The following is a 27424-nucleotide window of genomic DNA, read 5'->3' as shown; positions in this document are numbered from 1 at the left end:
GAAAAAACTTAGAGCAAGGTGTAGAAAAGAGGCTAGGCTGTAAAAAGTGGAACATTACAGCACGATGTCGCCGAGAAGCTTTTCATTATGCTGTAAATAATGAAACGCATGGTACTGTATAATATTTGTGCTTGAAAAATGTCGCAATAAAGCACCTTGCCTGTTAACGTTACAGCCACCTTGCCCTAGGGGCAGTCGTTGCACAAGATTAGCGCGTGTCGCAATCCTCTATAACGCGCCGTTCTAACAAGTTCAGGTTGACACTTATAGCATGAGAGATAAAGATATTATGAACTAGTATGATAAAAACAGCCGTAAAGTATGTTCTGTTGCGTTCATTCAATTACTGTGTAGGGAGGTTGCGTGAAGGTTCACAGTGATGGTTGTCTGTCTGAGGATTGTAAACTGGTTTTCGTAGCAGTTTTTGTCATTTAAGGAACTGTTATTTTATAGTAAGCTACAGTGGCCGTTTCTGCACATTATTATAAAAACACAGTATTATTCCTTTTTATACCCAGGCTTTATTCCTTTTTAGGAACTGTTTATCCAGCAAACTAACCTTTATGTGGCTATAGGCTACTGTAGTAGCGTCAATATCAAAGCGTTTGTACAGTTCATTAACGTAGTATAACACATTTTTATTCTTCTCGTAATAAGTTCAAAGGTAAAAGAAGACAATAGAATTGTTTTGGTAAAATTACGGTAAATACGACAAGATTTCAACACTATTTTGTGCTTTAAGGCAAATTACCACACCATGATCTAAAACAAAAGGGATTTTGACTCGACATTGGCCCTCGCACCATGGCCAGCTTTTCTGTATTTATAAGTCTGCTCGTGTTGATGAGTTCAGAGTTGTCGGCTTTGGCGCTTTTTTGCCAACCCAACCCTTGCAGGAATGCTGGAATATGTTTGGAAAAACCCAGTGGCAACTTAGGGTTCACGTGCATTTGCCCGGATTCTCTGGCGGGAATTTATTGTGATTTACGTAAGTATTTATGATCTATGTGTTAATAAAACGTATTTGACATTTGTCGTGAAAAAAACTGTTCTTTTAGTGTCGAAGGCTGGATTTCCTTTGTGATTGACGATTTATCTGACACCAACTTATTACTTGCTTAAACATTTTATGAAGTTTACGGGTTGCCGAATCTGTACTGTGAATGTCCACAAAACAATATATGCTTGTACTTAGAATGTCTTGAAATTGTAATATCATGGATGTTTACACCCCAAAGTTAGGTTTTTCGGTATATTTACTTTGCAATTTTTCGCAATCACAAGGCAAAGCGTACAAAAATTAGGTCGTTGTGCACACAACAATGCAATAAACTAACATGGAAATCGCAATTTTGCCCGCAGCCGGCCCAAAAATTCGCTGTGGCAACAAAAGTATCGAAGTTCTCATCGATCAACGGATTGTCACCGAACAAAATTTGGACGTGGACACAAGATTTGTCCACTTTAAAGGGTCTTCCGCGTGTATATCAGTCATGCGGAACGGACAGTATCATTTAAAAGTGGACGCACCATTCACAGACTGCAACATCAAACTAAAGGTGAGAAAAGGTGTATAATAAGTTTCCATGGTTTTACTGGCAAACATCATCCCTGGTCATAGTTTTAGCTCAGTTTGATCAAACGATTTACGTTTAGTCATTTTCTATAGTTTGTATGGTTTGGATAATGTGTATTCTATATGTGGCCTATCAATAAATTTCTGCACAAAAAAATTTGATTCATTACATTTATTGTTGTTTTGTTTAACTCTTACTATTAATGCGCTATAAAACAGCATGGCCCAGAACATTGTCTCAGAAAAACTGTAACATTTTCCATTACAGAGAAGTGAAGGCGGTTACCTGTTTAGTCAACAAATTGTATGGAACAAAGTGGATGAAGTAGTGGAGCGCCCCCTAGTGTTAGTCGACTTCCGTTGCAACTACACCGACCGTTATGAAGTTTTGCTCGGCCCAGTCGTCCCCACAGTCACGTGAGTGTTATTTTTTATTGAGAATTTTTAAGACCACCGAGTCTTGATGACGTAACAGCTGTGGGGAATGCCTACTACACAAAAGCTGGTTTTATTCTTCTGTGAACAGTAGTCTAGTTCACTAGGTCTAAAGGTTATAATAACACTGTATACATTGCGGTATGCGTAATAAGGGTAACTAGGCCACAACCCAACACAGGCTGTAGTAAGTTGGTTAGCTAGCGACATGCTTCACTGATTTTACATTTTGAAATCTTACAAAAACAACACTTTTGTGCATGACCTTTCCGTGACCCATGTATTAGTTTGATCTTATCATATTCCTTGTTTTTGTTCAAAACTCATGTTTATTTGCTGCAGAACGGTTGATTTTGATACGAGTTACGGCCGCTTCACAGTCCGCATGGATCTTCACAGAAATAGCAGTTTTACCGGTTTAACGAGACTTAACACACGACCTGTTGTTGCAATACAACAAGAAGTTTGCGTCCGTAAGTTCTTACAGACATAAACATATGCTGATTGTTTGCCACAATATTTAACATTACATTATGACCAACCTATAGTATTATGACATTACATTATGACCAACCTATTGCAAGAGTCGGTAAACAACGATGTGACGCCGTACCTTGTTTGGTGTTTTTGTTATCAGAATTATAAGTAAATCCGGTATTGGAGTTATACTACATTTCTGTTTGCAGAACAAACCTTGGTGAATGTGATGCCCCAAGATCTCGCACTGACCATGCTTCGGTGTTGGGCATCAGTGAACAGAGATGGTAGTGGAGAATATCACAACTTACTCAACAACAAGTAAGCTAAGCTGCAAAGAAGTATTGAGTGATTTTCCATCAGTTTGTAAAATATGCGAAAGAGCAAAAAGCAGTGGATTCTGCTTAGTAAGAATTTTAAATCCACTTAAGATTCCATAAGAAAAATTACTCAGTGTGGGGTGGTAAATGAAAAAATCAAATACGGACACTCGCCACTTGTCAATGTTTTTTGAGTCCAAAGTTTTCAATGAAAAAATCTCATGCCTTCGATGTTAAATGAGAAAAATTTATAGTTTTAAAAACTGTTGCTCCATTTGAGGTGCGTTGAGGATGCGACAACAGTGATAATGACCAACGGTAATGAGAGTGAAGCGCGATTCTGCTTTACAATGTTCAAGTGGAGTCAGAGTATGGACGCGGTCTACTTGCACTGCTACGTGAGCGTTTGTAACAAGACTGCCCACCCCGATATATGCTCGTGTGAGAATCAGCAACGACATAAACGGTAAGAATACTAGGGTGGTGTTTGGTGCAGATGTATTGGGTTTTGTATAGGATTGATCGAGTATGCTACAATTTGAAACTATATCGTAATTAAAAGAATAAAACATGTATATGCGAGTTTTCCTGTGAATCCAAACTTAAGATTACTATATGTAAAAGCAACAGAAGCAATAATGTTTACCTATTAGGTCCCGTCTGCAGCTTACTTATAGATAATTATGTCTACAGCATTAATTAATAATCGCCCTTCAAAATTTTTGTAGAACCATTTGCACTCTTAAAAACTATCGTGCACAGCAATCTTAGGAACAACTTCAATTTTTAATATCTCAGCCTTGGTTTTGCAGAAACGTGAATTACGATATTCAAGCTCGCTTGGATGAAGACAGTACGATGATCAGTTCAGACGTAATCCGTATTGTGGAGCCAGGTTTTCTCGACGACTGGCTGAGCTTTTTACATCCGAAAGGTGGCGCTAAAGAAAACCAGTATGACGTAGACGGTGATGGTTATGACGAGGATATTATAGAGGAAGGTTGGCATAAGACTATATCCATTTTCTTTTACATTTACAATAAAGGATTTAAGAAGAGTGTAATATTATTACCGAGTTTGTTGTTAGAAAAATGTGATGTAGCCGACAAGTTCTAAAATCATATTGCCAAATGCATTGGAAGTAAATTTAAGGGAAACAGTTTTGGAAAGATACAGAATGACAAAATTTACTCGAGCGTGAAAATTTTTCCAGAGAAATTCACCTTGCTTAATATGAGGCACACATACTCCAATTTTTTCGCTTGTTGTTGACAAATAACATCTTGCCACCTATCCAAAAAGTGTATTTTTACATTCTATGTTCATTGTTCACAGAGAGCAGCAATTCAACAGTGCTTATAGTTGTTGGCGTAGTGCTGGTGATTGGGCTTATTCTCCTCGTCGTGGTTGTAGCTGTTTACATCAGCTGCAGAAGAAGCCAAAACAGCAGAAAACGTCGGCGAACGGAAGAAAACATCACATCTACTATTAGTAGAGAAAGTCAGCTTCCATTGGCGTAGTACATTATTATTATTAATCGCCATTTTTTTCATTGCTTTTTGCGTTTTTTTTTTTAAAAAAAACTTCTGTGTCATTGGACAATAGGCGACACCTTCCTATTAGGCTCGAATTCTGCGCTTTGCGGTGAACCAGCAGAAATACCCTTAAATTTGTTCGCTTACGAAATACACGTGCTTGTTCATTGTGTGGAAAAACTTACACGGATAGCTTGTTACTGCGCCAAAGTAGATTGACATTTAAAAGCACTTGCTCACTCATTTTGGTGACAAAACTTGCCACAAATAGGTTTTTGGTCAAATTTGATTCCTTGTCAGCCGAACTACAGCAAATAAGCGTAATTTTAAATTATAAAGAATCACATAGAACATGTATGGCGATAAACCTTTGTATTATTTCTCAATATGCCACGCACATATAACAAAGCACAAGGAAGAACTCCATAAAAGGCAGATAACACAAACACATAAATCTTACTGCTAAGCATTAAATGTAATTGTGCGTTGCTTGTTCAGATGGATATTATACGCGACCATCTATGTATGCAACCTGAAAACAAAATATATTTGTGTGTTTAAATTAACAGTACGTGTTGACCACCTTAAACCCACCCAACTTTTCCCTCACTTTCATCACAATGTAACTTGTAGCAAAATTTTCATTTCTACCACAAATGTGGATTACCATGGCACATTTGACCGATTTGGGCCCCGGTCCCCACAGTTTATCAGGGAGGTCAAAAAAGGTTTCCGCGGGCAAAGCATTTGAAATGAATAGCCCACTATAAGTGATACCAACCCAAAGCACGATTTTCTTTGTTTTTCACTTGGGTATCTTCAAGGATGCCTTTGACGAATTAACTAATTCCGCGCTTTGAGGAAAGAATACAAGTAACAAAAAGGGCCAAATTGCGCACAGGCGATAAATAGTTCACCACGCCCAGAAGCCAATTAAAGAAAAGAAAATAATCGTTGTCGACCCGCGGGGTAAGTTGTAATGACTAAAACACAAGCCATGAATGACGTCACCTGTGCTGACGTCGAAAGGCGATGACGAAACCGAGCATGAGGGCAAGCACAGTTATGACGTACAAATCCCATTCTTCTGGAAGGTTGGCAGAAACACGTTGGTAAGATACAGTATGCCACCATTGCTGTAATCACAATTTGTTTCACGTAAGTGATCAACTTGTGTAGCTTATTGTAAGTCTTGTGTTTTATAGAGGGTTTGAATCAGTGTGATGCGTATGCGGATAGATAGCATAATGTTTTATGAGGCACATTTTATTATTAAGTAGAAAAACAAAAAAAATTTAAATCGTTCGTATTTTACGCATACTCGTATATACCGTAAGGCAAATTAATTCCTTTAAATTACTTTTTACCATAATCTACAAGGGAAAAACAATCATACAAATTAAGTAATGTAAAACAAAAAATTATTACAGGAATTATTATGACTGTGCGATTGGATCAATGAACTTAGACCAAAATGGTGCAAAATCACAAACAATTATTGTCATTCACCTGGTTTTGTATAAATTCTATAGCGTAGAGAAATCCCAACTTCAAGAGCGCTAGCGTGACTGGCGCAATGGCATCAGGACTGGCTTCGGCCGCCATGTCATATTGCCGCTTTGCAAGGTGAATATCCCGTTTCATTCCCAGCCCTTGCTCGTGCATGTACCCCAAGTTAAAGTAAGCCTGGGCATTGCTGGAGGAATCGCTCGCTTCTCTATGAAGGTAGATCATTAACATTGTGCAATGGTATGTCAAAGTTGTATTCAAGGGATTATCAACAGGTTAACAGAAGCTACATACTGTGGACCACAAAGGCATAAACACTATGTTCTTAAAGTGTTACATTTGTATTTGGAGGAATTTAAAAAACCCTTAGGAATTTTTCCTTTTTTATATTCAAGTGTCTCCAAAACTGTACTTAAAAGCGAAAATCCGCAGCCTTACAAAATGCCTAAACGGACCATGTAGTGTTTATGATCCACAGTATTTAACTCAAAACACAGAACAGGCACGTCACTACATCAGCCACACACATACTTGTAGTGGTTGGCGGCGACCTCGTAATCGACCTCCGTGCCTTTGCCGTAATAATGGTAATCCCCTAGCTTGATACGAGCCACCACGTAACCTTGAGATGCCGCGCGGTCCCAGTGGATGAGCGCGCGGGCGTACGTTTGGTTGAGCAAGCTCGACATATCTATAATTAGAGAGAATTAGATTAACCGTGTGAATTTATAATAGGAATAATGAATAGTCAGCAGTGATGTTGAACGTTAGTTAGCTGCGTGCTAATTTCTGAGACATATATGCTCGCAAAAAAAGCATATTTTGGAAAATAGCACATTTTCGGTATGGTAACCCTACATGCACCGTACTGACTTTGATCGAGGCTGAAAAAGCTTTGTCACCATAAGAAACCTACATCTCCAATCTTAAACACTTGACATAACACATATTATAAATATACTGTACTGACCTTGATCGAGGATGTAAGCCACATTGCTCTGCGCGACCTCGTATCCGAGTTCCGCAAGCAGGAGGTAGAGGGAAAGAGCAGAATTGACTTTTCCTGCTTTAAACTGCGCATAAGCGGTGTCCAATTGACTCGACCACCGACCTCGCTCGCACACGTTCTTGTACAGCTATGAGGTAAACGCAAGAGAACACTAAGAATTAGGTACAATATGTCGGAGAAAAAAAATCACCCGAAATTGACAAAGTTGCTTGGTCAAAAATTAGGCGTTGAGTCGTACGCTGACTTTATGCATATACTTTAGTATTAAGTACTCTGACGGGTGAATAGCGTAAAAATATTAAAAATCTCGCTGCCGGTAATGTCTTACACAAGAAGATTTGAAGATTGTTCACCAATTCAAATTGTGTTGCTGTTGCGCCAGGCACATTGAATTTCACTTAGTCTGTTCTTCTAGCACAAGAAAACGTATACGTTTATTCACCAACGTTTCGCGAATCATGGCATATGTTCGCTCGAATGGAAAAATCGTTTTCAATTATAAAAGACTTGCTTACCTCCACTGCTGTGCGACATGAACGGGCGACTCCCGTTCCGGTTGAGTGCATCTTTGCGAGGTAGTAGAGCGCAAGCAAGTGGCCGTTTTGCGCTGCAAGGTTGAAAAGACGAGAGGCCTGTTTGTAGTCTCTGTGAGAATAATTATAATAAAATACATCAAACTGTATGCGAAACGCGACAAGACCGCATTCATGCAGTACAAGATTTACAATTCATCATATAAAAACGTACCCCATTGGCAGGATTACAAAATTTCAAAAGTAAGTACTACGTTCAGATAACGTGCAAGAAAAAAACAACTTATTTGAATCCTAAAAGAACCTTCATCCAATTCAGTTAAGTTTAATAATTAAAAAAATCGTGGAAAAAGGATAAAATTAAAATTGTAATTGACTTATGAATACAAGCCTTCGTTCATTTTTACTTCACCCACTGGAGATAACGTACGTGGTGGAATAAATCGAAGACAGGACTTTATGTAATTAAAGCCGTTCGTATAAAAACGGTTTAATGCAAGGATTTCACACCTGCTGACTCCTTGTGCGTTGAAATACATATTCCCAAGGTGAAGTTGACCTTCAGCCCAACCCTGGTCTGAAGATATCTGGAAATGTTTGAAGGCCTTGTTGTAATCCACCTTCACTCCTTTGCCATGAAGATACATAAGACCGAGACCGGCGTGACCAATCGGATTGCCCTGGTTGGAATGCATATCAATACTTGATAAATATGGTGTTGCTGCCAGGCATATTGTATTTTAATTATTCTGTTTTTCCGGCACAATCAAACGTATAAACCCTGATAAAGCGTAGTTGAACAGCAAGCGGAACGTCGGCGAATAAAAGTGTACGTTTAATTGCGCCAGAAGAAAAGAACGAAAAATTTTCAAAATTTTATCTAAACTGCTTGAATGGTGTTTTTGCGAAAAGCTAGCAATGCTATTCCGCGGACAGCTCATAATATTAAGTAACTAACGCAACTAACGAGATTATCATCACCATTACCTGGTCAGCAGCAAGCTTGAAGTATCGAATTGCAGACTCATTGTTTTGTTTGACCGTCTCCGAGCCCTCGGCGTAAATTTTACCCAAATAACCTTGCGCATTCGCGTTGCCGCTTTTAGCGGCCCTTTCAAAGTACTCGAACGCCCTCTGTCGGTTCTGTTCAAATCCGCGCCCACCTTGATAGTTGAGTTGGCCCAATGTGACCTGCGCGATAAATTGGTTTATAATGTGATTGCAAACTATTGGTCGTAGGCCATAAAACGTTCAAATATAATACATACATATAGATCCATATATATATATATATATATATATTATATTTAAATATGCTGTAAAGATCTTTTTCTAACAAGCAGGAATATGTCTTTAACTCGTAAGTGATTTACCAATCGCTTAGCCACAAATCGTCAAAAACTTCACACGAAACACACGATTCTATTTCAATCTAAGGCCCAATGTTAGCAAACGTCAGCGATAGCATGCATTCCGATCAATTTCGAGGTTTCATCTTAGCCAAATCACTCCATCGACGACATAACCACACCATTGAAGAATAAACACAAACCTGTGCAGGGGCATCCCCTTTGTCAGCGAGGAACTGGTAATACTGGACGAGGTCGTCGTCCACTCTGCCTGAATTACCTGGATTTTCCTCTTCGTCAAGCAAACGTACACGGGTCGACATGCTTCCGCCAGTAAGGGACACCTTCGAGGCGACTGGAAAAATAATCGGCGATATTTTTGGGTTTGTGTCGATAACATGCAGACTGTGCTGTTTTTATGCAGGAAAATGTTCTTTCACGTGTATTTGCACGAAAACAGTCGGTTCAAAGTCACGATGTTGCGTTGGTACAGTGTACACATACGTAACACTATAGATTTCCAGCTGGATTATGAGCATATTTCCGCATATTAAAGTATTACCAATTCCTGCAAGTAATCCTCAGTCGTTTGTTTGACGTTGTCCATGATATATCATGATATAGCATCAATTTGATCGAAAAGTTATTATTTGTGGGCAACCAACCACTTACTTTCGTCTGCAACCTTTTTGTAAAACGTCAACGCGGCTTCGCAGTTCTTGGTGACCCCGATTCCTGCCCAGTATCTATAGCCCAACATCATGCGACCCATGGGATCCACGCCCAGTGCAGAGAAAGTGAGGTAAACGAGAGCCTTCGCTTGACTTGAATTCGTTCCGATTCCAGTAGCGTACAAAAATGCTAAACCCTGTAAATAGTAAAGGAGATGTAGCTTTATTGGTACGAAGGTTTATCGTTGAGCCATAGATGACTCTGACCAACATACGAAATATTTCAAATCACTTTGTTTATACGCAACGCAATCGTCAGATTTGGTACCGCTTTTGTATCTACTTTGCCTTTTCATTAATATTTCAAACAGGTAAATAACCTTTTCCTAGTGAGGTACAGACAGAGCCTTGGTTTCGAGGTGTCATTAGAAAAGCTTTGGTGAGAACAATTTTATACAAGGTAAATAACCATTTAGTGTTATTATTCATATGTATGTATTCCATGTAATGATGTAAATGCCTAAGGTAAAATCTTGTTCTTGACCCTTTTTGCACCATTTGTTACTAAGTAGAGAGCATAACGTGCCCATTCCGACCAATAAGAAAGGTGCCTACCGCCTGAGCTTTTGGGTTGCCGTTCTCTGCGTGTTTAACAAAAATGGCCTTTGCTCCTTTGATGTCCATAGGAAGGTAAACTCCGGATAAATGACCAAAACCCAATTCAACTTCTGCATCCGCGTGACCCTCCGATGCGACCTCGCGTAGAATTTGAAAACCCCTTCAAAAAAAGTAGGGCATTTGTTCACTTGTTTGTGACGTAATAGTTTTATATGTGTTGATAGGAAGTGCTCTTATCGAAAACAAATCATGGCATTACAGTACAAATATTTTGAAGTAGCCCGACTGGACAACTTTTAAATATACCAGCAGCGTTTACGTAGAACCCTATGGTCCCGTAACAAAAAAATTAGAACCATGAGCTTCTGTCTAGTTCTACGCAAAACAGACGCACGAAAATTAAAAAGTAAAATATAATGCCAATTTACGATGTGTGAACGTGATGATTAGAGAGTTAATTTTAAAATAACCTTGTAGCCTTAAGCCAGACAACGAGTTTGGAGATGGTCGAGCATAAATTTAGATTGTTTAAGGGTCCATTTCAGAACGTTACTGAAAAAAGTATATCACAACTTTTAACAACACATACATTTTTGTATTTCATTGCTTATAAATTTCTGAACACTATCAGTAAGCAATAAAAATGCGAGATTTCTCTTGAGAGAAACACCTCAAAATTTGCTCAGGCTTTCTCTTAAGACAACTGCACTACAACAAATAAGGCAACTTACGCTATGATGGACGATCTGACATTGGAGGAGTTGATCTTTTTCATTCCAGCATGGTATCGGTCATCCAATATCTTCTGTCTCTCGGCAGCTTGCTTTTCCTCAGGAGTTAACTCGACTTCAGTTTTGGGTGGTGGTGTTGGTGTGAGTGAGGCTGCTTTAACCGAGGCTTGCTGCTAAGAAATTAAGCGTTTGTTACATTTGTCAATAAAATATTGATATGAAATGCTATGAAAGCTATAGACATGCTATAAGATCAGTTTATTATGTCCTCACTTGCTTTGTGCTGGTGTTATGCCACAAACCAGTATAAAGTATGCAACTTAAAGATAGGCTTATATATGCTACATGTTTTTATTGCAAGAAGGTGCATTGGAGCAAAAGAGACATATATAAAAATTAACATAAAAGGTAACCACAAACCTAAAATGGTTTTGGGTCACTTGTACATTAGTCGTTGTCTTACCTAATGAATGGGCACTGCAGCAAGCATATATTCAGAGCAATACTAACCTTATTTAAAAGAGCATGATGTTCTCGAAGTATTCTCTGTTGGGCAGGATTGAGTTGCTGATGTTCATTTTGAGTGTTTAGTCCGTTTTGTCCTTGTCCGTGCACATCATCTTCTTGCTGTTCATTGGTTTGTTGTTTTTGCTGAGAGGTTGTATTTACTTTTTGCTTCTCCATTAGCAAATAATATAGTACTTTGAGTGCATTTGCACAAAGGTTGCTTATTTGTTGAAACACTTACCTTATTCAAAAGAGCATGATGTTCTCGAAGTATTCTCTGTTGGGCAGGATTGAGTTGCTGATGCTCATGTTGAGTGTGCAGTCCTTGTCCATGTACATCTTGTTCTTGCTGTTCATTGGTTTGTTGTTTTTGCTGAGAGGTCCTTTGTGGTGGTGTCTCATGCGTCGATTCTTGTGTATTCTGTTCTTGATGTGTTTGATCTAAACATAGGTACATAATTGTTGTGTTACACATTTGCAAACTGGCATAAATGTTTGCACAATTGTTGCAAAATGGTTATGTTTCAATTTGGTAAAATTAGTGTGTCTGGCAATTTGTTTTTATTTGAAATAATCCAGGCACCATTTTAAATAATCCAAATGAGTGTGAATGATTTCGGAAAAGTATATATAAATTCTTTATAATCAAAGGTAACTTGCTGCAACAATAAAATCATTAGAATTTGGAATCGTGTTTAAGCACCTGTTGGATCTTTTGTCCCATCCTGACTTGTTTTATCAGCTGTAAAATCAAACATTGCTTCTGCCACAGCAGCTTTTTGTTTTCCATCTGAACATAACAACTTATATATATATGTGCATTCTAGCTTGATGAAAATCTCATCAGAAAATTTGCATGACATAACTACAAGGACTTCTCAAATACATTAATGCACGATTTTTTTGTTGAAACTCATACATTACACAACTGACACACCAAAGTATTTTCACCAATATGTTATTTTGAAAGTTTATGGCAGTTGACTGAAGCAGCACAACAGCAGTAACGGGCCTGAACTTATTTCAAATAGACATGTCTTTAAAAAAATACTTATTGTCCCAAGTTTTAAGAAATGTCTTTATTTTTTGGCTGCACATTGCTCCTATCTTGAGTATAGGTGAGCTTACATACTTTGCATGAACAAACCATGTATAAAAAGCATGTTAAATTTACATGTTTCATTTTACCACATGCTTCATATGGCAATATAACTTATATGTATATTCACCATAAAACAGTCTATCACAAGTTCTAACAAAAATATAGACACTATAATTTTAACTATAAAACCACCAACATGTAATACCTGATGTCTGTGTTGTATCTGAAGGTTGGGCACCATTGCTTGTCATGAACTTATCTTTAGCAACTGGTAGATCACCTTTCTCTGTTTCTTCAACTAGAATTGGTTGAATCAGATCACCAGAATCGTCAATTCCACCCAATTCTTCTATTAGGGCATCTGATTTACAATAATTCTTGACAGCTTTATGTAGCAGAATGTGAGGTATTTAGAATTAGTTAAAAAAATAGTATATTCTTTTGCACATACTTACAACTGCTCAAATTCTTTATCTTTAACTATTTGATCGATTCAAAAAAAATGTCATGCACAGTTGTTAAATTAGGCAATAGTTAATGTAAAGTAACTTCAACAAAAAAATAACCCCAGACTGCATGACAATAACTTGTTATTAGAAAAATTGGAAGTCTTCTTAAAATAAACACAACATATATACCATTTGAGTCTCTATGTTGAGAATGGCTGTCGTATTGCTTTTGATCAGTTTGTCTCTGGGTGTCGTCCTTTGAAATATCTGTTTTTGTGTCTTGTGCACGGTTTGTCTGGACTGTTTCTTGCTGCTGACCTGATATTTAAAGAGTTTCAAAGTAGAGTTTTATTTTTAAAATGGGCACCAAAATGGAGTTGTATTTTACTTTTTTATTTGTCAAATTAAACAACTGCATAATAAAGGGTCTGTAGAAGAGGTTTGCAAAAATAAGTGTTGAAAAAGAAATTACCTTACAAGTTTACAGTTGTGCTACCGAAAAAACAATTTCCACAGTAAATTTCAATATTAATACAAACCATTTGATATTGATGAGATGGCAAGAAGGAAAAGGAATCCTGCAGTCGTTAATAGCTTCATGGTTGCAAATAAATTAAGTTGTTCAAATTCCAATGTTCCGGTGTTAAACTTTGTCAACAAACGTTGATAATTTTGCTCTTGGGTGTCAATCAAACTTACAAGTTCCCTTTATAATTCGAAGGGGATTTACCATAACTGCCACGCATCACCAGTCAAGCGTAAAGAAAAGCGTGAAAGACACGTCGTTTTCAAACGAAGGCGTCAAAAAATAAAAATAAAGGGTAGATACACCATCTAGCGCAAAATTTTTTTAGAAATATTATTTTACCTGTGTTCTTATTGTACGACTGCAGCTTAATTGGCTACAAGTGCACCAGGGCTTGGGTCCCAGCGTTTATGCACTACCAACTGGATAAATGCCGGTAATTTGTAGTACAAGAAAATGATTCCCAAAAATGTGGAAACAATAACTATATTTAAGTGTTTTCAAAGTTGTTGTTCTCGCAGCAAACGTCGTTCCATATCCACACTAAGCGGGTAATTTTGCTCCAGTGGCTGATTAGCAATATGTCAACACGAGCGCTGGAAGAAGGAGAAGGCCTTGCACCAGACAAAAACGTTGCTAGTGTAATGAACGAAATTATATTTTAAAACAACAAATTTTAGCTGTAATTGTAGCACTATTTGCAGTAACATTTTCTATGAGGATGTGAAGGGCGGGAGTATAGCCTCCCCAATCCCGAGTTTGATTTTTGCCCTCTGATCGGAAAGATTGCCGACGGATGTAATAGGTCGATTGGGTTTCTCTCTTGCTCTACCTGCCGATTGAGTTTTATTGGCTACTATGGAATCTCGATGGGAGCGTGATTTTTGTATCTTGCATCGACGTCAGCTCTAATGGCTTTGACAGAGTGGGTCCGTGAGGAAATAACGTTCTAATGGACGCCTTGCTCCACAACAGTAACACAAGGTTTTATCAGTGCCTATGTCTTACCTTCTGTAATGTTTACTAATCTTGTAGCATATAACGTCATTTGCGCAAATTCAAATGATTTGATTCAGCAACCTTGACAAAACAAAGCAACATACTGCACAGGTGAGCAATTCTCTACTTTACAATTGGACTATTTCACAAAAGAGGGGTTTGTGTAGTTTTTAAATGGATTTTTGGCAATCCACAATTTTATTGCATTCTTTCAGACAAAAATTTTTAGTTGTATGAACACAGGACAACCACAGTAATGGAATATTCAAACTTCATAGTTCGAGAAGACATAATAAGTTTATTTAAATGCAGTGCGATTTCACACCAATATTAAATAACACATGGCAATATACAGCAATATGCAAATTAAAAAAAGCATACTTGGAAATGCATAGTTGTAAATTTGCAGGCAGTCATTGGTTTCCTGTCACAGGAAGTTAAAGCCTTCGAGCAGAAAGTGGCATGTCACGGTTGTAAAATAGTTTATAATTCATACTATCCTTTAAATAACACTCTTCGAAAATATTGCAACAAAAAGAAACATATATGATCCACATAGGAGGTAAAATATTCTAAGGGATCTGGATAAAATTAGTGCTTCATGTGTGCAAATCTTGGGTACAACATACATACATGGGTCTTAGGTAAAATAATACACAAAAATACAAAATTACCAACATACCAGTTATAATGAAAGTGCATTTTAGTAAACTGTTTTGTTTGCATTTGGATGGTCAAAGCAAGGAATTGACATACTATGATTAAAAATATATTTCAGGGGACATCAACATTTGAAATCACTTTTAAATTTGGTTCATTAAACCAGCTGCAGATATGTGATCGCCTGCACCACAGGTCTGTTTAACAGCAGTGCAAACCATGTTTGGTGCAACACATATTTTGACCACATCATCATCAAGTTGTTCTTTCCAGCAAGATACTGGGTTGCTTATGTCAAAAACAATTCGCTGTGCCACCTTGCTGTCCAGTGAAGTTGAAAACGATTCATCCATAAGCATTTTGGAAGTTTTTACATCTAATGAATCCTTTCCAGATATATATCTGCTTCCGGTCAAAGAAGCATGCGCTGCTGCCTGCTTGCTGTTTTTCCATGGCGATTGTTCTTTGGTCAAAATGGCCTGGAATGCCAATGTGTGAACATGAATGCGAGACAGTCGTCCATGTGCCAAAGAAGAAAGGTTGTAAACCAATCGTATTTGGTCTAATATTTTAGCTGTGCGTGGATATGCCTCAGCACTATTGGTTACATTGCCATGCTGAATTATACTCAATAAATTGGGTAATTCCTGTTCATTCATTCCAATTGAGTTGATGTGGGGAAGAATGTGAAGTTTCAGGTCCAAAAGCAGTGACTTATCCACAAAGGATCCGAATTCCAAATGTTTCAATACACCATGTTCTGAGGTTTCATGCAAAAATTGTTCAACACTTTGAAGACGTCTTTTTCTGACACCCTCTCTGCAATGAAACAAGTTTTTTAATAAGAAATAAAATGCAAAACAAAAATAGAAAAGAGAAAAATACAGATCCAAACCAAAAAAATGCATGTACCGTTTATAAAAACAACAACGCTTACTCAAACGGAAAGTGATCCATTGCCTGAAAATCACCCAAAACAAGCAGGTTTGGCTTAAACTCCTCATATACTTTTTGCAATGGTTCCAGCCCATAGATGTTAGGATTAAACCAGTCTGACTGTATCACATAGCGGTTTGCCCTGATAGCTTTGTACTTTCCCCATCGATCCCCAGTCTTATATTCCATTATGATATGAATGTCATTTTCATCCACACCTTCAACCCCCTGCAGAGAAACCTTGGGATGGAGAAACTTTTTGTATTTTGAATCAATTTGAGCCCCTATCACAACCTCAGCTCCTTCCTTTGCCATAAGGTTGCCAATTATCGGTGCCACACAGCCTAATGCCAACCTGGCACCCTCTACACTTTCTGCTATAGTTATGAGCTCTTTATAAAGGGCGAGATTTGACATGTGTCTGGTGGCAGCTGCACTTTCAGTGAAAAAGTAAGCGAAATTTTCAGCCAAATCTTTCTGGCTGCTTGTAGAGGGGTGATGCTTTGAAGAAGGGGGTGCTTGAATCTTGGCAGCCTCCATAAATGCAACAGCGTCAACAAATATGTCAATGCACCCAGCAAATCCAAGAGCAACTCGTGGTGCTGTTAGGAGGTGAAACTAATACAATAACATTAAAGTAGTTCATTCGTACTTTTGTCCATATCAGCTTATCAATCAAACCTGTTTTTCTGTTATCCTTAATGATTCCAAAACAGTTGGGATTTCCTGCGTTACATCACGTGGTGTGTTGCGCACGCTTAAGAAAACAGCCACGGCCAAAGTGGCCAGAAATGCAGCGATCTTTAAGTCCTTGAAGTCCATGTTTGTCAAAACGAAAAATGTACAAAAGACAGCACAGAGTGCACTTAAGAACAATACCGGAAAGACAGTCACCCAAAACACAGAGAAAAAATGCAAACGTGCATAAACTTTCAAACCACCACACCCTTTCCTAAAAATCGCTTGTCGGGACGCATGACTAAACACGTTTGTCAACAAATAAAAAATACGAATATGTAGGATAAATTACAAATACATTTTGCAGGCCATTAAAGACGCATAAAACGTTGATCTATGTTTATATTAAACCGTTTGTTTTCTTTGACAATGCAATAAATTTTGATAAAATGTGAGGTTCCTGTATTTTGTTGCTTGTTGTCATGGTCACCGGGGAAGTCCCTGCTATTGTGGCGAGTCAAGAAAATGGAGGACAGTCTCTGCTTTGCATCGGTCTTACATGTTGTCACAGAATAGTTTCTTCAGTTTCTTCTATCCATACTTACAACTGTTGAGGTAAAGGTTAGATTTAAGTTTACAGTATTATAGGTTAAAGTTACCAGCATAGCGGAAAAGTTTAACTGTAGTTATATATTATTGCCTTAAACAGCAGACAGTTCGGAGTACGTAGCCTATATACGTGAAAAGGTAGTTTTACTTCAGGAGGGGAAATAAATAAATTGCTTACTCGCTTCAGATAGTTTGGTAATTGCTACATATATTCTTTAATCATGCCACCGAAAAAGAAAAAGGGCAAAAAAGGAAAGAAGAAAGCAGCTGCTGGAGGGGGAGCCCCTGATCCTGCTGAAGGTGGAGAAGAGACGATACAAATCGAGGACACAATGGGTCCTTCCGATCGAGAAGTTCTATTACAAAAAGAGCAAGTTTTTAAATTCCATAAACTTCAAGTTGTTACTCATAATTCCAAAGTGCACACCCTTTCTTTTAGTTATAATTTCCATCATGTTGTCTTCACAAACATAGCATAAACTTTTTTGCCTTTTAATTTGAATTAATAAAGCAACTGGCTTGAAATTATAGGGCATAGTGAACACAGTCATTTTATACTCATTGCTTATATATAATTTTATACATTATTGTTTCATTGTATTTTGCTTATTATTTTATAGGCTTGACACTTTGACAAGTGACCTTTCCAGACTAAAAAAAGAAGTTGATGAATTGTATCTTTTTTTTCTTTAATGTTTATTTGGAATTATATAGAATCAAACAAAACTAAACTTACCACGGCAAACTTATTTTACTTGACACAATTGTACAAATAGGCGCAAGGAAAATGAGTTTTTGCAAACAGAGGCACAACAAACAAGAGTCGAAAGCGTGAGTGCAAAACCCTGCATTGAATGACAAAAACACAGTATGACATTTTTTGGCAAAAACAAATGTTTAACTACAGCATGAGTACATGTCATACATGGCAAAGAAAACCCATAAGCGACAAACAGCCATCATTTCTCTAAGTGACCAAAATCAGAGGGAGCTGGAAAAAATCAATAGACAAAAGCAACTTATGCTCACTGATTATGAGGAGAAAAAATCAGGTGTGTTATGCATAAAGAGAATTGTAAATGAACCACTAGTTCAGTATATTTATCTGGTCTGTACTTACAATGGAAACCAAATTTTTTTATACTTGTAATAAATACTGTGAAAAGGGCAGTAATTTAAAAGATTAACGTGCCTTTTACTTGGGGTAATTGTTGCCACAACCAAGCTATTTATATATTATTACAATATTGTGACCTATACTTTATTTCATATAAACCCCAGCACTCAAAGCGAGTCTACTTGAAAAGGAAAACCTACTCACCAAAGCAAAAAAAGAATACCAAGATTTGGCAGAATATCGGGTAAAAAAAATAACAGAAAAAATGAATAAATTAGTCGGCACCATAATATACATAAGTAGTTGAAAAATAAATGTTATGTTCCGTATTCACTGTGTGTTGTACACTTATTGACAATTGGTCATACCTTGCTGTTGAAAAAGTCAAAAAACAAAATATTACACACATAGTGAAAATCCGATAATAAAATTCTGAATTAAAAAAAATTAAAATATCAGTAAAAAATGAGGATTCTGTTTAAACTGACAGTGGGAAATAAGCCCCACTATCACACCGCTCTAAGGTTTTATCGGTGTCCATGCTATATTTTAACAATTGCGTGTATAGCTCATTTACGCTGTAGTCTTATTCTGCGCAAATAAACATGACTATTGTTGTCAGGATTTAAGAGATGAACAACTGAAGCGAATTAAACAGTTGGAACGAGAAGTTTTGCATATGAGGGGAAAGCATTCAGACACCATACAACAACTTAAAGCCAAGTTTCTGAATGAAAAGTCTGATTACACTGAGGAATCGGAAGACAGAATCAAGGAACTCGCAAAAGAAGCTAACAAGGTACGTTCTTTGCAGTTATTTACATGAAATAGAAATGCCAAATCTAATATCTGAACTTCACAGCAGTTTTTGAAAGGTTTGCTTGTAATGATTGGCATATTAGCTTTGACTAAGGTACAGTCTGTTCAATAAAACTTTCTTATAGATGTACGGAACTGGTTATTTTAAGATCTAATGGGTTGAAACAGGATTTATTTTAAGATCTAATGGGTTGAAACAGGGTTTATTTTGAGATCTAATGGGTTTATTTTAGAAAGCAGTAAAATGCCTTGGCGAGCATGCAGAGAGCATAAAACAAGAAAACCGGGCTCTGCGTGCCGAGCTTCTGGAGTTGATTAACAGAAGCAGGATTTTGAATCAACATAGGTAAACGGCAAAAATATCTCCGCAACATGGTTATGTAATTGTAATTCCTTTATTAGTGCATGTAACATTTCAGACCTTTTTTCCAGGAAGATTTTGTGCATGCATAACAGTACTTAAAGTATCCTTGCACAAATAAATGTGTTTTTGACGGAATTATAGGAAAGAGCTTGAAGAACAACGAAAAGAATTACTAAGGGAGAAACAATACAGTGAAGATATCAGACTCTTGCGCGGCCAAAGGCAGCAGAGAATCATGAAAAAACTGGAAAGCGCTAACGCGGACGTGTTTACCTGAGGAGGGGTCACCAGTTTGCAGTTTTTTTGTATGATGTTATTTCCTTATTTGTAATGTACATTCTGGTTGCCACTTAGCATGACAAATTTACATGTTTTGGTGCTTTCCAATGTGGATTGGAATATGTTGAGTTTATTTTTGGCCTCGTTCGCTGTATTTTCCAAATACAAACCTGTTAACCTGTTTCACAAGACATAGCAGCAGCTAACATGTTTTATTATACACCATTCACTAAAATAACGCTTGAACAAAAAAGCTATAAACACAAAACAGTACGCAGGATGTACCTACAGGTCTTCCTACAGACCAGCATTAAAAGGCGACAATATAAAACAAAGTAACGTGTTTTTTTAATTTCTAGTTTTCAAGCAATGTAAGTTTTAAGAATATGCACGATTTAATTTAAAAATCAGTTCTGGCTCCGTAAAAATTTATCGTTTTTCAACGTCGAATCCACGACGCAATAGGCCGTACACATCCAAGTGATTTCCAATGGCACAAAATAGACGTAAGCGGATACACCGAAACCACCGTTGATTATTAGAACAGAAACGCACAGGGTACAGAAAACTAGAACAGTCGCCACGGAAACTGCATTCTGTTCGAAAATCTTCATGAGATCAGGGTGAGCATGTTTGATTGACTTTTGACGTAACGGCACGACATACAATACTAGTATTTGTACAAAGCCGATAAAGTGGGCCGATGAGAGAAGAAGTACAGGCCATTGGATAAACATACTAATTGTCAAATGATCACAAGGCAGGTTTCTCGATATTACAAACGCGTGATGCACAAATTTGATCACCGAAGGTCCCGCGCATATCATGGCATACATGATGGTTGTGGCGTTTAAAAATCGAATCCACGGTTTCCGAGCTATCGCATCTAGCGCTTGGTTTTCGTACAAAATTGACTGTCCAAGCCAAGAGCAGACTAGCATAAGGAAGCCAGACAAAAGGTGTGATGCGAAAACGACTATTTCCAGTGCACTGCACGAAAATGTTAGAGAGGAATAGACTGAAAGGTACAGAAGAGTATCGACTGTAACCACTACGATGCAGGCCAGGACTGCGAAAAGTGCTATCCATCTCACGATATTAGCTCTTTTGCTAACACCAGTAGAGCTTTTGATATCCACTAATCTTGGTTGGCGACATAAGGAATTGAACATGCGTATTGCAAGCCATCCGACGAGAACAAACGAAATCTGGTTACAGAACATCACTCCAATCCACGGACCGTATTCCAACGCCAAAGGCCGGGCTATCGAAAGTAATGGTAGCATCGTTGTACTGGTATTCGTAGCTACATTTATAATTCTTTCCTTTTAACCTGTAGAAGCGAAACTAATAAGGAAAAAAATAATGATTTCACTTTCTCAGATAAATATATTCAACAGGATTTGGATGACTATTGGCAAAAATAATGTTTTACATACTCGCAGGTATAGCCTATATATCCCTCTCTATATATAAAATAAATTTGACAAATACCTCGAGCATATATAGTTTCGTATACTATAGGAAACCTGCTTTAACTTTATATGTTACTGTCACGAGCTAACAAAATTTCGGAACTTTGCTTGGCAGAAGAAACCGTGTCGGCCACACTTAGACACATTCACAAAAAAGAGAGAACTGCCGGGAAGCATCTCTCTTCCGCTATTTCTTATTTGCTAATGTTGCATTACCATGAGCGCAAACGGCTCAAAGCAGTAGAATTCTACATAATAACATAAAATAAAAACCTCGCAAAATGTGCCACGTGGTTCAGCATACACGCAGCATAATTGCTATGCGTAACGCGTACCAGGAACGAGCGGTGATTAAAATAAATAAACAGATGTATATACCACCTAGGCAAGGACATCCGCTCGGTATCGAGGAAGTATAGGCCAGCTCTTTGTTTTCGTTTTCGCTCACAACGCTTCCGCCATATATGGTAGTGGTATCGTATAGGCATACAGCTGTACGTTTCTTATGTACTTTAACCCTTTAACTGTGTAGAAAATCATAAAGTATGGATATTACAAAATTATGTTGTCTAATTCTAGGTAGGTTGTACAGCTCACTATTCGACCGAATCCAAAGGCTTTCAGACGTCACAAAGAAAGCAGAAGCATCATTTAAATCAGGGGTCACTAAACTTTTTCCACAAAGGGTTAGGCTACATGTGAGTAATGGAGATCGGTATAATAACCATTCAATACAAAAAAAATACAAACAAATATAACTTTTCACATAATGGCTCATTGTAAAAGGGTTTTAAAAGCACTTTTCCTAATTTCAGTGTCGAAAGCAGAATCTGTGCCTAAAATGTAACGCTGAATAAAAAAACAACGATTTTTATCTGCCAGTGTGGTGACAAACAGAAGGAATACTGGACACCGAAAAAAGCATGGTGGTATGTGGTGTTTGGTTATAGTTACGCTTTATCGCAATGGCACCTGTTTTAAGTTGCGATCAACACGCGTGTAAAAACCATTATTTCGGGGAAGCCCAGCGGGCCGGATGAAATAGCCTCACGGGGCGTAGTTTAGTGACCGCTGATTTAAATGAACGATTGCAAGCGAATGACGGAAGTTGTAGCATATGCATGTCAATGATGGACATTAGAAAGCAGATGATTAAATGAACACAAGGGGTGTAGTGGTAATTTGTTATGTGCCGTAGCTCTACACACAGATGAATGGACTTCCATCTTACTACACCACACGAATAAATATTTCATGTTTGCACCTAATAGCTTTTGTGAGCCTAAAAGTCGTTTGTTTGAGATATAGGCCTATTCACCTCCCTTAGTATCACGGATTCTATTTAATTTCCTACATTTATCAAACAAATAGAGAAAAAAAATCTTAGAATTAACCACTAAGCTGTAATTATGTATAAATAAAGAATACGTGTCTTTTTACCAAACTCGGAATATTTGTATCCAAACCTATTCCAAACAAATAATAAAACTGGGAAATAACACGTCAACGCATGTGTTTGTAATCACAAAATGTAATTTTCTGCGAAAATTGTGTCGAGAGAGGCAATGATGGACAATATAAGAAAATCGCTATGTAATCATACAATAATAAAACATATTCTCGAACTTGCCTATCATGCCGTTGCATGTAATAGTAGGCTACTGCGTTATTGGATACGGTGGTAGAGATTAGTGATGCACCGAAACAGCAAATTTTTTATTCGGCCGAAACCGAATATTCGGCAAAAGTTGCCGAATAAACCGAAACTAATTTTGGTGTCCATCTCTTTAAAATCGCAATAAATTTAAACAAAACATATGCTGAAATTGATCTGATCCTATCACACAGCCTTTTATTGGCATATTAAGAATGCTGTACCAACTTCTTAAAGTTAATTTCGATGACAATTACCAAATAAAACAAATTAGTACAGTTGAAACAATGATTCTAAACTTTGTGTATCAGTGTTGCATGCAGTAAAAAAGTTTCGGTTTCGGCCGAATTTTGCAAAAATATTCGGCCGGAACCGAATAATTACAAAAACCTTAGTTTCGGCCGAATAAATTCGGCAAACCGAACTTTCGAGATCCCCTACGTATATGTGACGGTTGCCTGCAGTTTGGCTTGGCCACAATATTCCCCGTGAAACCACTGAGCTCCTGTAGCTCAGTTGGTAGAGCGTTGGGCCTGGTTAGCCAAGGGTCGTGAGTTCAAAACCTCACCGGGAGCTTGATTTTTCAAAACTCGCTCCGACTTGTCTGGAAAATGTGGCTGATCCAGCTAGGCTGCATTGCCTAGGCTGCCAAGCCTGAAAACCTCATGATCGCGATACTTTAGCTGTGATCGGCAGCGATCTTGCCTATCATGCCATTGCATGTAATATTACTGCGTTATTCTCACAGATCAGTGGTTATTCTACGTTGTTTTAGTATTCTATGATGTAATGTAGAGCTTGTTGTTTTTCATATTGAATAGAAATCTTAAACGAGTAAACTTTGAACGGGATTTTTTTTTCAGCTTTCATCGGCACCGAAGATACGTTTTCATAAAATGAAAGGAACAGTTTATGCCGGTTTAATTACTTACAAAATGAAGTTTAGTGACATGGGTAATTGCAGTATGTTTTACTATTGTTCATGCTTAGGATTTGCCCCTATGTTTTTGTATTGATGCAAGGTTATTAGTAACAACCCACTTGGAAAGTTTAGCATTCAGCAGTGCTTCTGAACTGCCGGCCGGCCCTCGTTTATATTTTTACTCTTACATGTATAAATTTACTGGTATGCAAGTGCAAAACGTTGAGAACCTCTGCTCTACTGCATACATTTGCGAAATTTATTGGCAAAAGTGATCCAAGTTCACTGAAATAATTCTTATTGCAAATTGCAAGCTATCCAATCTGTACCAAATCCTAACTGTTGTTAAATAGACTGGTTAATGTGGAAACTAACAGGATAAAAAATACTTTTTACTTAATTTTTACAGGAATGTATTTCGACTTGTGTTACTCAGATAACAAGCCATCATGGCCATTGTAAACTATGCCAAATACCTCCGATGATGTTATTTGAAATAAGTTTACGAAAAAACATTCATTCTACATTTTGTGGTGGTATGAATGTCAGAACAATATGCAAAGTTTTGTTGTTGTTATGTACTGGTTGACTACACTTTTTCTTGGTATCGAGATTTGTGGCTCAAACACAATTAACCATTACATCAAGAAACACTACCCGGCCTCAAACTTACTGAATATATGGTCTGTGAAGTTGGATGTTGATTTGAGTACTAAAGTACACAATATACACAAGGCAGCGAATGAGGTAGCCCAAAGTTTGGGGCTTGTCAATCTAGGACAAGTTGGCGAATTAAAGGGATATTATGTGTTTGCATCTAATACATCTAAAGGTCAGGATATTTTTCACCCAAAAATCAAATGGAAACAACAAGAGGAGATATTGAAGAGGACCAAGCGGCGGTATTTACCGGACAGTAGCAAAAATCATTTTGATTTAAGGTCCTTCAAAGACCCATTGTTTCATGAACAGTGGCATATCAAAAACCATAAACTAAATGGATTGGATTGCAATGTTACTGGTGTGTGGGCAGAAGGTATTACAGGAAAGGGGGCTGTGGTAGCCATCATAGATGACGGAGTCGAATGGAAACACCCGGATCTTGTTGACAACTATTGTGCCTTGGGTAGCTTTGATTTGAATTCTGATGATGACGATCCTACCCCTGTGTATGACAAAGCTGAAGAAAATAAACATGGAACAAGGTGTGCTGGTGAAATTTCTGCAGTAAACAATAATGTATGTGGTGTTGGTATTGCTTACGGTTCAAAATTCAGTGGCATTAGAATTTTAGATGGACCCATGACCGACTCCTTAGAAGCAACTGCTTTTAATAAACACATGGATGTAAATGATGTCTATAGTTGCTCATGGGGGCCGGAGGATGACGGTAAAACTGTTGATGGCCCAAGAAGCCTTGCAGTAAATGCTTTAAAACATGGTGTTGTGGCAGGAAGATCTGGTTTCGGTTCTGTTTTTGTTGTGGCCAGTGGTAATGGCGGAACCAAAGGTGATAACTGTAATTATGATGGCTATGCAAACTCCATTTACACAATAACCATTGGTGCTATCAATGAATATGGGGAAACACCATCCTATGCAGAGCAGTGCACATCCATGTTGGCTTGTACTGTAAGCAGTGGTGCTCCTGGGCGAAGCATTGTTACAACAGACTGGACATTTGGACATAACAGCGAACAGTGCACTTCACAGCACACAGGTACATCTGCTGCCACTCCACTTGCTGCTGGCATGATAGCATTAATGCTGGAACAAAGGCCATGCTTGCTGTGGAGAGACATCCAACACATCATTGTTCTAACCTCAATACCTTTAAACAGTGATAAATATGAGTCTTCATCCAAAGACAATTGGGTACAGAATACTGCTGGACTGTTTCATAGCAACCAGCATGGCTTTGGTCAGTTAAATGCTTGGAGACTTGTTACTGCAGCCAAGGTTTGGGAGAGTGTTCCTTGGCTAACTTCACTGAAACCTGAATGTCAAGGCAAGAATTTACCTATTGTCAGATCCTCCAGTCACCCACTTGTTGTTGATTGTGAAGTTACCCCAAATCAAACCTCTCAGCACTTAATCAACACACTGGAGTACATTGTGGTAACAGTAAATATAAAGCACATGGCCCGAGGTGGTTTAAAGTTCATAATTGTGTGTCCCAGTGGAACAGAATCCATTGTCTTTCCAAGAATGCAAGATAAATCTGATGCCGGCCTATCTGGTTGGAGTTTTACGACTGTTAAATGCTGGGGAGAGCCCTCACAAGGGAAGTACCAGTTGAAAATTTATGACACAGCTAAAAAGCAACCAAAACCTGGGGTCCTCAAAAGTTGGAGTTTACAAGTTTACGGGTCCATGTTAACATCTGATGATATTGCGAATCGCCGAAAGATGCTTTTCGAAGCTTTTAATGGCAAGTTCAATAGTTCCTACTTGGCCCCCCCATGCCCAATTGGTGAACCACTGTTGTTTGATGTTACTGACGCATTGTCCGTTAGAACCTTGCATTTATTAGTCTTGCTATCGCTCTTCTGTTTGTTTTGGGGTGTTTATTACAGCCTGGACCTAGCATTCTGCAGCCAAGGGGACGATGAAGAAAAGAAATGAAGCTTATGTTTTTGGCACTGCTTTACATTTACATATAGTGCAATCGTCATGAAGTCTAACTGTTTCTTACATCTTGTAGCACTTTTTGAAGTCTAGTTTATCTTAGTTTACAGCGTACTGTTTTATGTCCCAATTGACTTGGCATGCCTTCATTTTGAAGACAAGTGATCGTGGTATTCATTCAACAATTGTGTTTTGCTTTTACTGTTTTTTAACTACCTAGCAATACCTTTGCCAGTAAGGGTAGCAAAGTCAATATGTTTACCGCTTTTTATTTATTGATATACTGCTATTGCAAGCAAATGTGTAATGCTTGATAAAGTCTTTCAGCCTAATACAAGATTTGCATGAATATTGTGCTAAAGATTAGAACATTCAATGATTTTTTTTTCTGATTATGTACTTTCAGTTCACACATTTAATAAATTGATCAATTTTTGAAATGCACTATAAATGAGCAAAATTAACCATGATATGTTAAATACAGTGTTGCCATACGATTTTTTGCCCCCAGCCCACTTTTATCAGCCGTTTTCGGAGGACCACTTATGACTTTTGGCAAGATATTTCTTAAACACTCCTTGAGATTTGCTTTGTACACAGCTAAGCAAATTTGTTAAAACAGTGACGGAGATCCGTATAAATAAAAGTCATGAAATGCAGACAAATATTTTTGTTGTGTCCAGGGGTCTTGTTTAGTGGTCACGTTGTTGTAATGGCAAGCGGTTTCCCTGTGTGTAAAGTCAATTAGTTTAGTTGTTAAACACGTAGCAAAAATGTTGAAAAAACTGTCATCGCACGCAAATGTTAAAAAAGAAATATAGGGCTACACCATATGCAAAATAGTTTTTTTTGATGTTTTCTTGATTGCGTAAGCCCACATTTAATCCCTTTTTAAATACAAATATAATCAAGCCATTCTTTAAAAGTAAGCTGGTTA

At 37.8% G+C, this 27424-nt stretch overlaps 5 protein-coding genes across 9 annotated transcripts; 3 read left to right on the top strand and 2 right to left on the bottom strand.

The window, feature by feature from the left end:
* The first annotated feature begins 746 nt into the window (after positions 1 to 746).
* On the top strand, positions 747 to 4513 carry LOC145909267 (pancreatic secretory granule membrane major glycoprotein GP2-like). The gene is made up of 8 exons (XM_082996617.1): positions 747 to 988; positions 1363 to 1559; positions 1845 to 1993; positions 2354 to 2484; positions 2698 to 2809; positions 3089 to 3274; positions 3621 to 3808; positions 4144 to 4513. Exons 1-8 carry the CDS (start codon positions 805 to 807, stop codon positions 4326 to 4328), a joined length of 1332 nt encoding a protein of 443 aa, XP_082852743.1. The 5' UTR covers positions 747 to 804; the 3' UTR covers positions 4329 to 4513.
* LOC145909266 (protein sel-1 homolog 1-like) lies at positions 4389 to 13516 on the bottom strand. Of its 5 annotated transcripts, none has more exons than XM_082996612.1 (18): positions 13361 to 13516; positions 13011 to 13139; positions 12578 to 12733; positions 11974 to 12060; positions 11512 to 11711; positions 11274 to 11414; positions 10764 to 10936; positions 10030 to 10192; positions 9416 to 9611; positions 8947 to 9098; positions 8382 to 8585; positions 7905 to 8074; positions 7377 to 7506; positions 6823 to 6988; positions 6384 to 6543; positions 5853 to 6060; positions 5355 to 5479; positions 4389 to 4875 (listed from the first exon to the last, which is right to left on the bottom strand). In XM_082996612.1, exons 1-18 carry the CDS (start codon positions 13419 to 13421, stop codon positions 4863 to 4865), a joined length of 2634 nt encoding a protein of 877 aa, XP_082852738.1. In that variant the 5' UTR covers positions 13422 to 13516; the 3' UTR covers positions 4389 to 4862. The 5 variants fall into 5 exon arrangements, with proteins under 5 accessions (XP_082852738.1, XP_082852739.1, XP_082852740.1 ...); XM_082996613.1 differs by having other exon boundaries at positions 10764 to 10933; XM_082996614.1 differs by having other exon boundaries at positions 12578 to 12721.
* Positions 13517 to 14725: 1209 nt separating this feature from the next.
* Positions 14726 to 16937, bottom strand: LOC145908688 (ADP-dependent glucokinase-like). Its single transcript, XM_082996010.1, has 3 exons — positions 16624 to 16937; positions 15944 to 16560; positions 14726 to 15825 (listed from the first exon to the last, which is right to left on the bottom strand). The coding sequence occupies exons 1-3, from the start codon at positions 16762 to 16764 to the stop codon at positions 15150 to 15152; spliced, it is 1434 nt and encodes a 477-aa protein (XP_082852136.1). The 5' UTR covers positions 16765 to 16937; the 3' UTR covers positions 14726 to 15149.
* A 241-nt stretch (positions 16938 to 17178) lies between these two features.
* On the top strand, positions 17179 to 19989 carry LOC145907900 (coiled-coil domain-containing protein 166-like). The gene is made up of 8 exons (XM_082995002.1): positions 17179 to 17599; positions 17850 to 17903; positions 18006 to 18060; positions 18137 to 18281; positions 18511 to 18590; positions 18969 to 19145; positions 19399 to 19511; positions 19671 to 19989. Exons 1-8 carry the CDS (start codon positions 17451 to 17453, stop codon positions 19804 to 19806), a joined length of 909 nt encoding a protein of 302 aa, XP_082851128.1. The 5' UTR covers positions 17179 to 17450; the 3' UTR covers positions 19807 to 19989.
* Positions 19990 to 24153: 4164 nt separating this feature from the next.
* LOC145907899 (proprotein convertase subtilisin/kexin type 7-like) lies at positions 24154 to 27098 on the top strand. The gene has a single exon (XM_082995001.1). It carries the CDS (start codon positions 24415 to 24417, stop codon positions 26482 to 26484), a length of 2070 nt encoding a protein of 689 aa, XP_082851127.1. The 5' UTR covers positions 24154 to 24414; the 3' UTR covers positions 26485 to 27098.
* The last annotated feature ends 326 nt before the right edge of the window (positions 27099 to 27424 follow it).

The sequence above is a fragment of the Ascidia mentula genome, chromosome 7 (assembly GCF_947561715.1).
Source record: "Ascidia mentula chromosome 7, kaAscMent1.1, whole genome shotgun sequence".
Taxonomy (NCBI): domain Eukaryota; kingdom Metazoa; phylum Chordata; class Ascidiacea; order Phlebobranchia; family Ascidiidae; genus Ascidia; species Ascidia mentula.
This window is presented reverse-complemented; position numbering and strand designations above follow the sequence as displayed.

Coding starts and splice junctions, on each gene's coding strand:
- LOC145908688 (XM_082996010.1), bottom strand. CDS start 16,764: ATGGACTTCAAGGACTTAAAGATCGCTGCATTTCTGGCCACTTTGGCC. Junction 16,561..16,623: donor TAAGGATAACAGAAAAACAG/GTTTGATTGATA, acceptor TTATTGTATTAG/TTTCACCTCCTAACAGCACC. Junction 15,826..15,943: donor ATGGATCACTTTCCGTTTGA/GTAAGCGTTGTT, acceptor GTTTCATTGCAG/AGAGGGTGTCAGAAAAAGAC.
- LOC145907899 (XM_082995001.1), top strand. CDS start 24,415: ATGCAAAGTTTTGTTGTTGTTATGTACTGGTTGACTACACTTTTTCTT.
- LOC145909266 (XM_082996612.1), bottom strand. CDS start 13,421: ATGAAGCTATTAACGACTGCAGGATTCCTTTTCCTTCTTGCCATCTCA. Junction 10,937..11,273: donor ATCATGCTCTTTTAAATAAG/GTTAGTATTGCT, acceptor TTAATTTCTTAG/CAGCAAGCCTCGGTTAAAGC. Junction 5,480..5,852: donor TAGAATTTATACAAAACCAG/GTGAATGACAAT, acceptor TTGTGATTACAG/CAATGGTGGCATACTGTATC.
- LOC145907900 (XM_082995002.1), top strand. CDS start 17,451: ATGCCACCGAAAAAGAAAAAGGGCAAAAAAGGAAAGAAGAAAGCAGCT. Junction 18,282..18,510: donor TTATGAGGAGAAAAAATCAG/GTGTGTTATGCA, acceptor TATAAACCCCAG/CACTCAAAGCGAGTCTACTT. Junction 18,591..18,968: donor AAGATTTGGCAGAATATCGG/GTAAAAAAAATA, acceptor TATTGTTGTCAG/GATTTAAGAGATGAACAACT.
- LOC145909267 (XM_082996617.1), top strand. CDS start 805: ATGGCCAGCTTTTCTGTATTTATAAGTCTGCTCGTGTTGATGAGTTCA. Junction 2,485..2,697: donor ACAACAAGAAGTTTGCGTCC/GTAAGTTCTTAC, acceptor TTCTGTTTGCAG/AACAAACCTTGGTGAATGTG. Junction 3,809..4,143: donor CGAGGATATTATAGAGGAAG/GTTGGCATAAGA, acceptor CATTGTTCACAG/AGAGCAGCAATTCAACAGTG.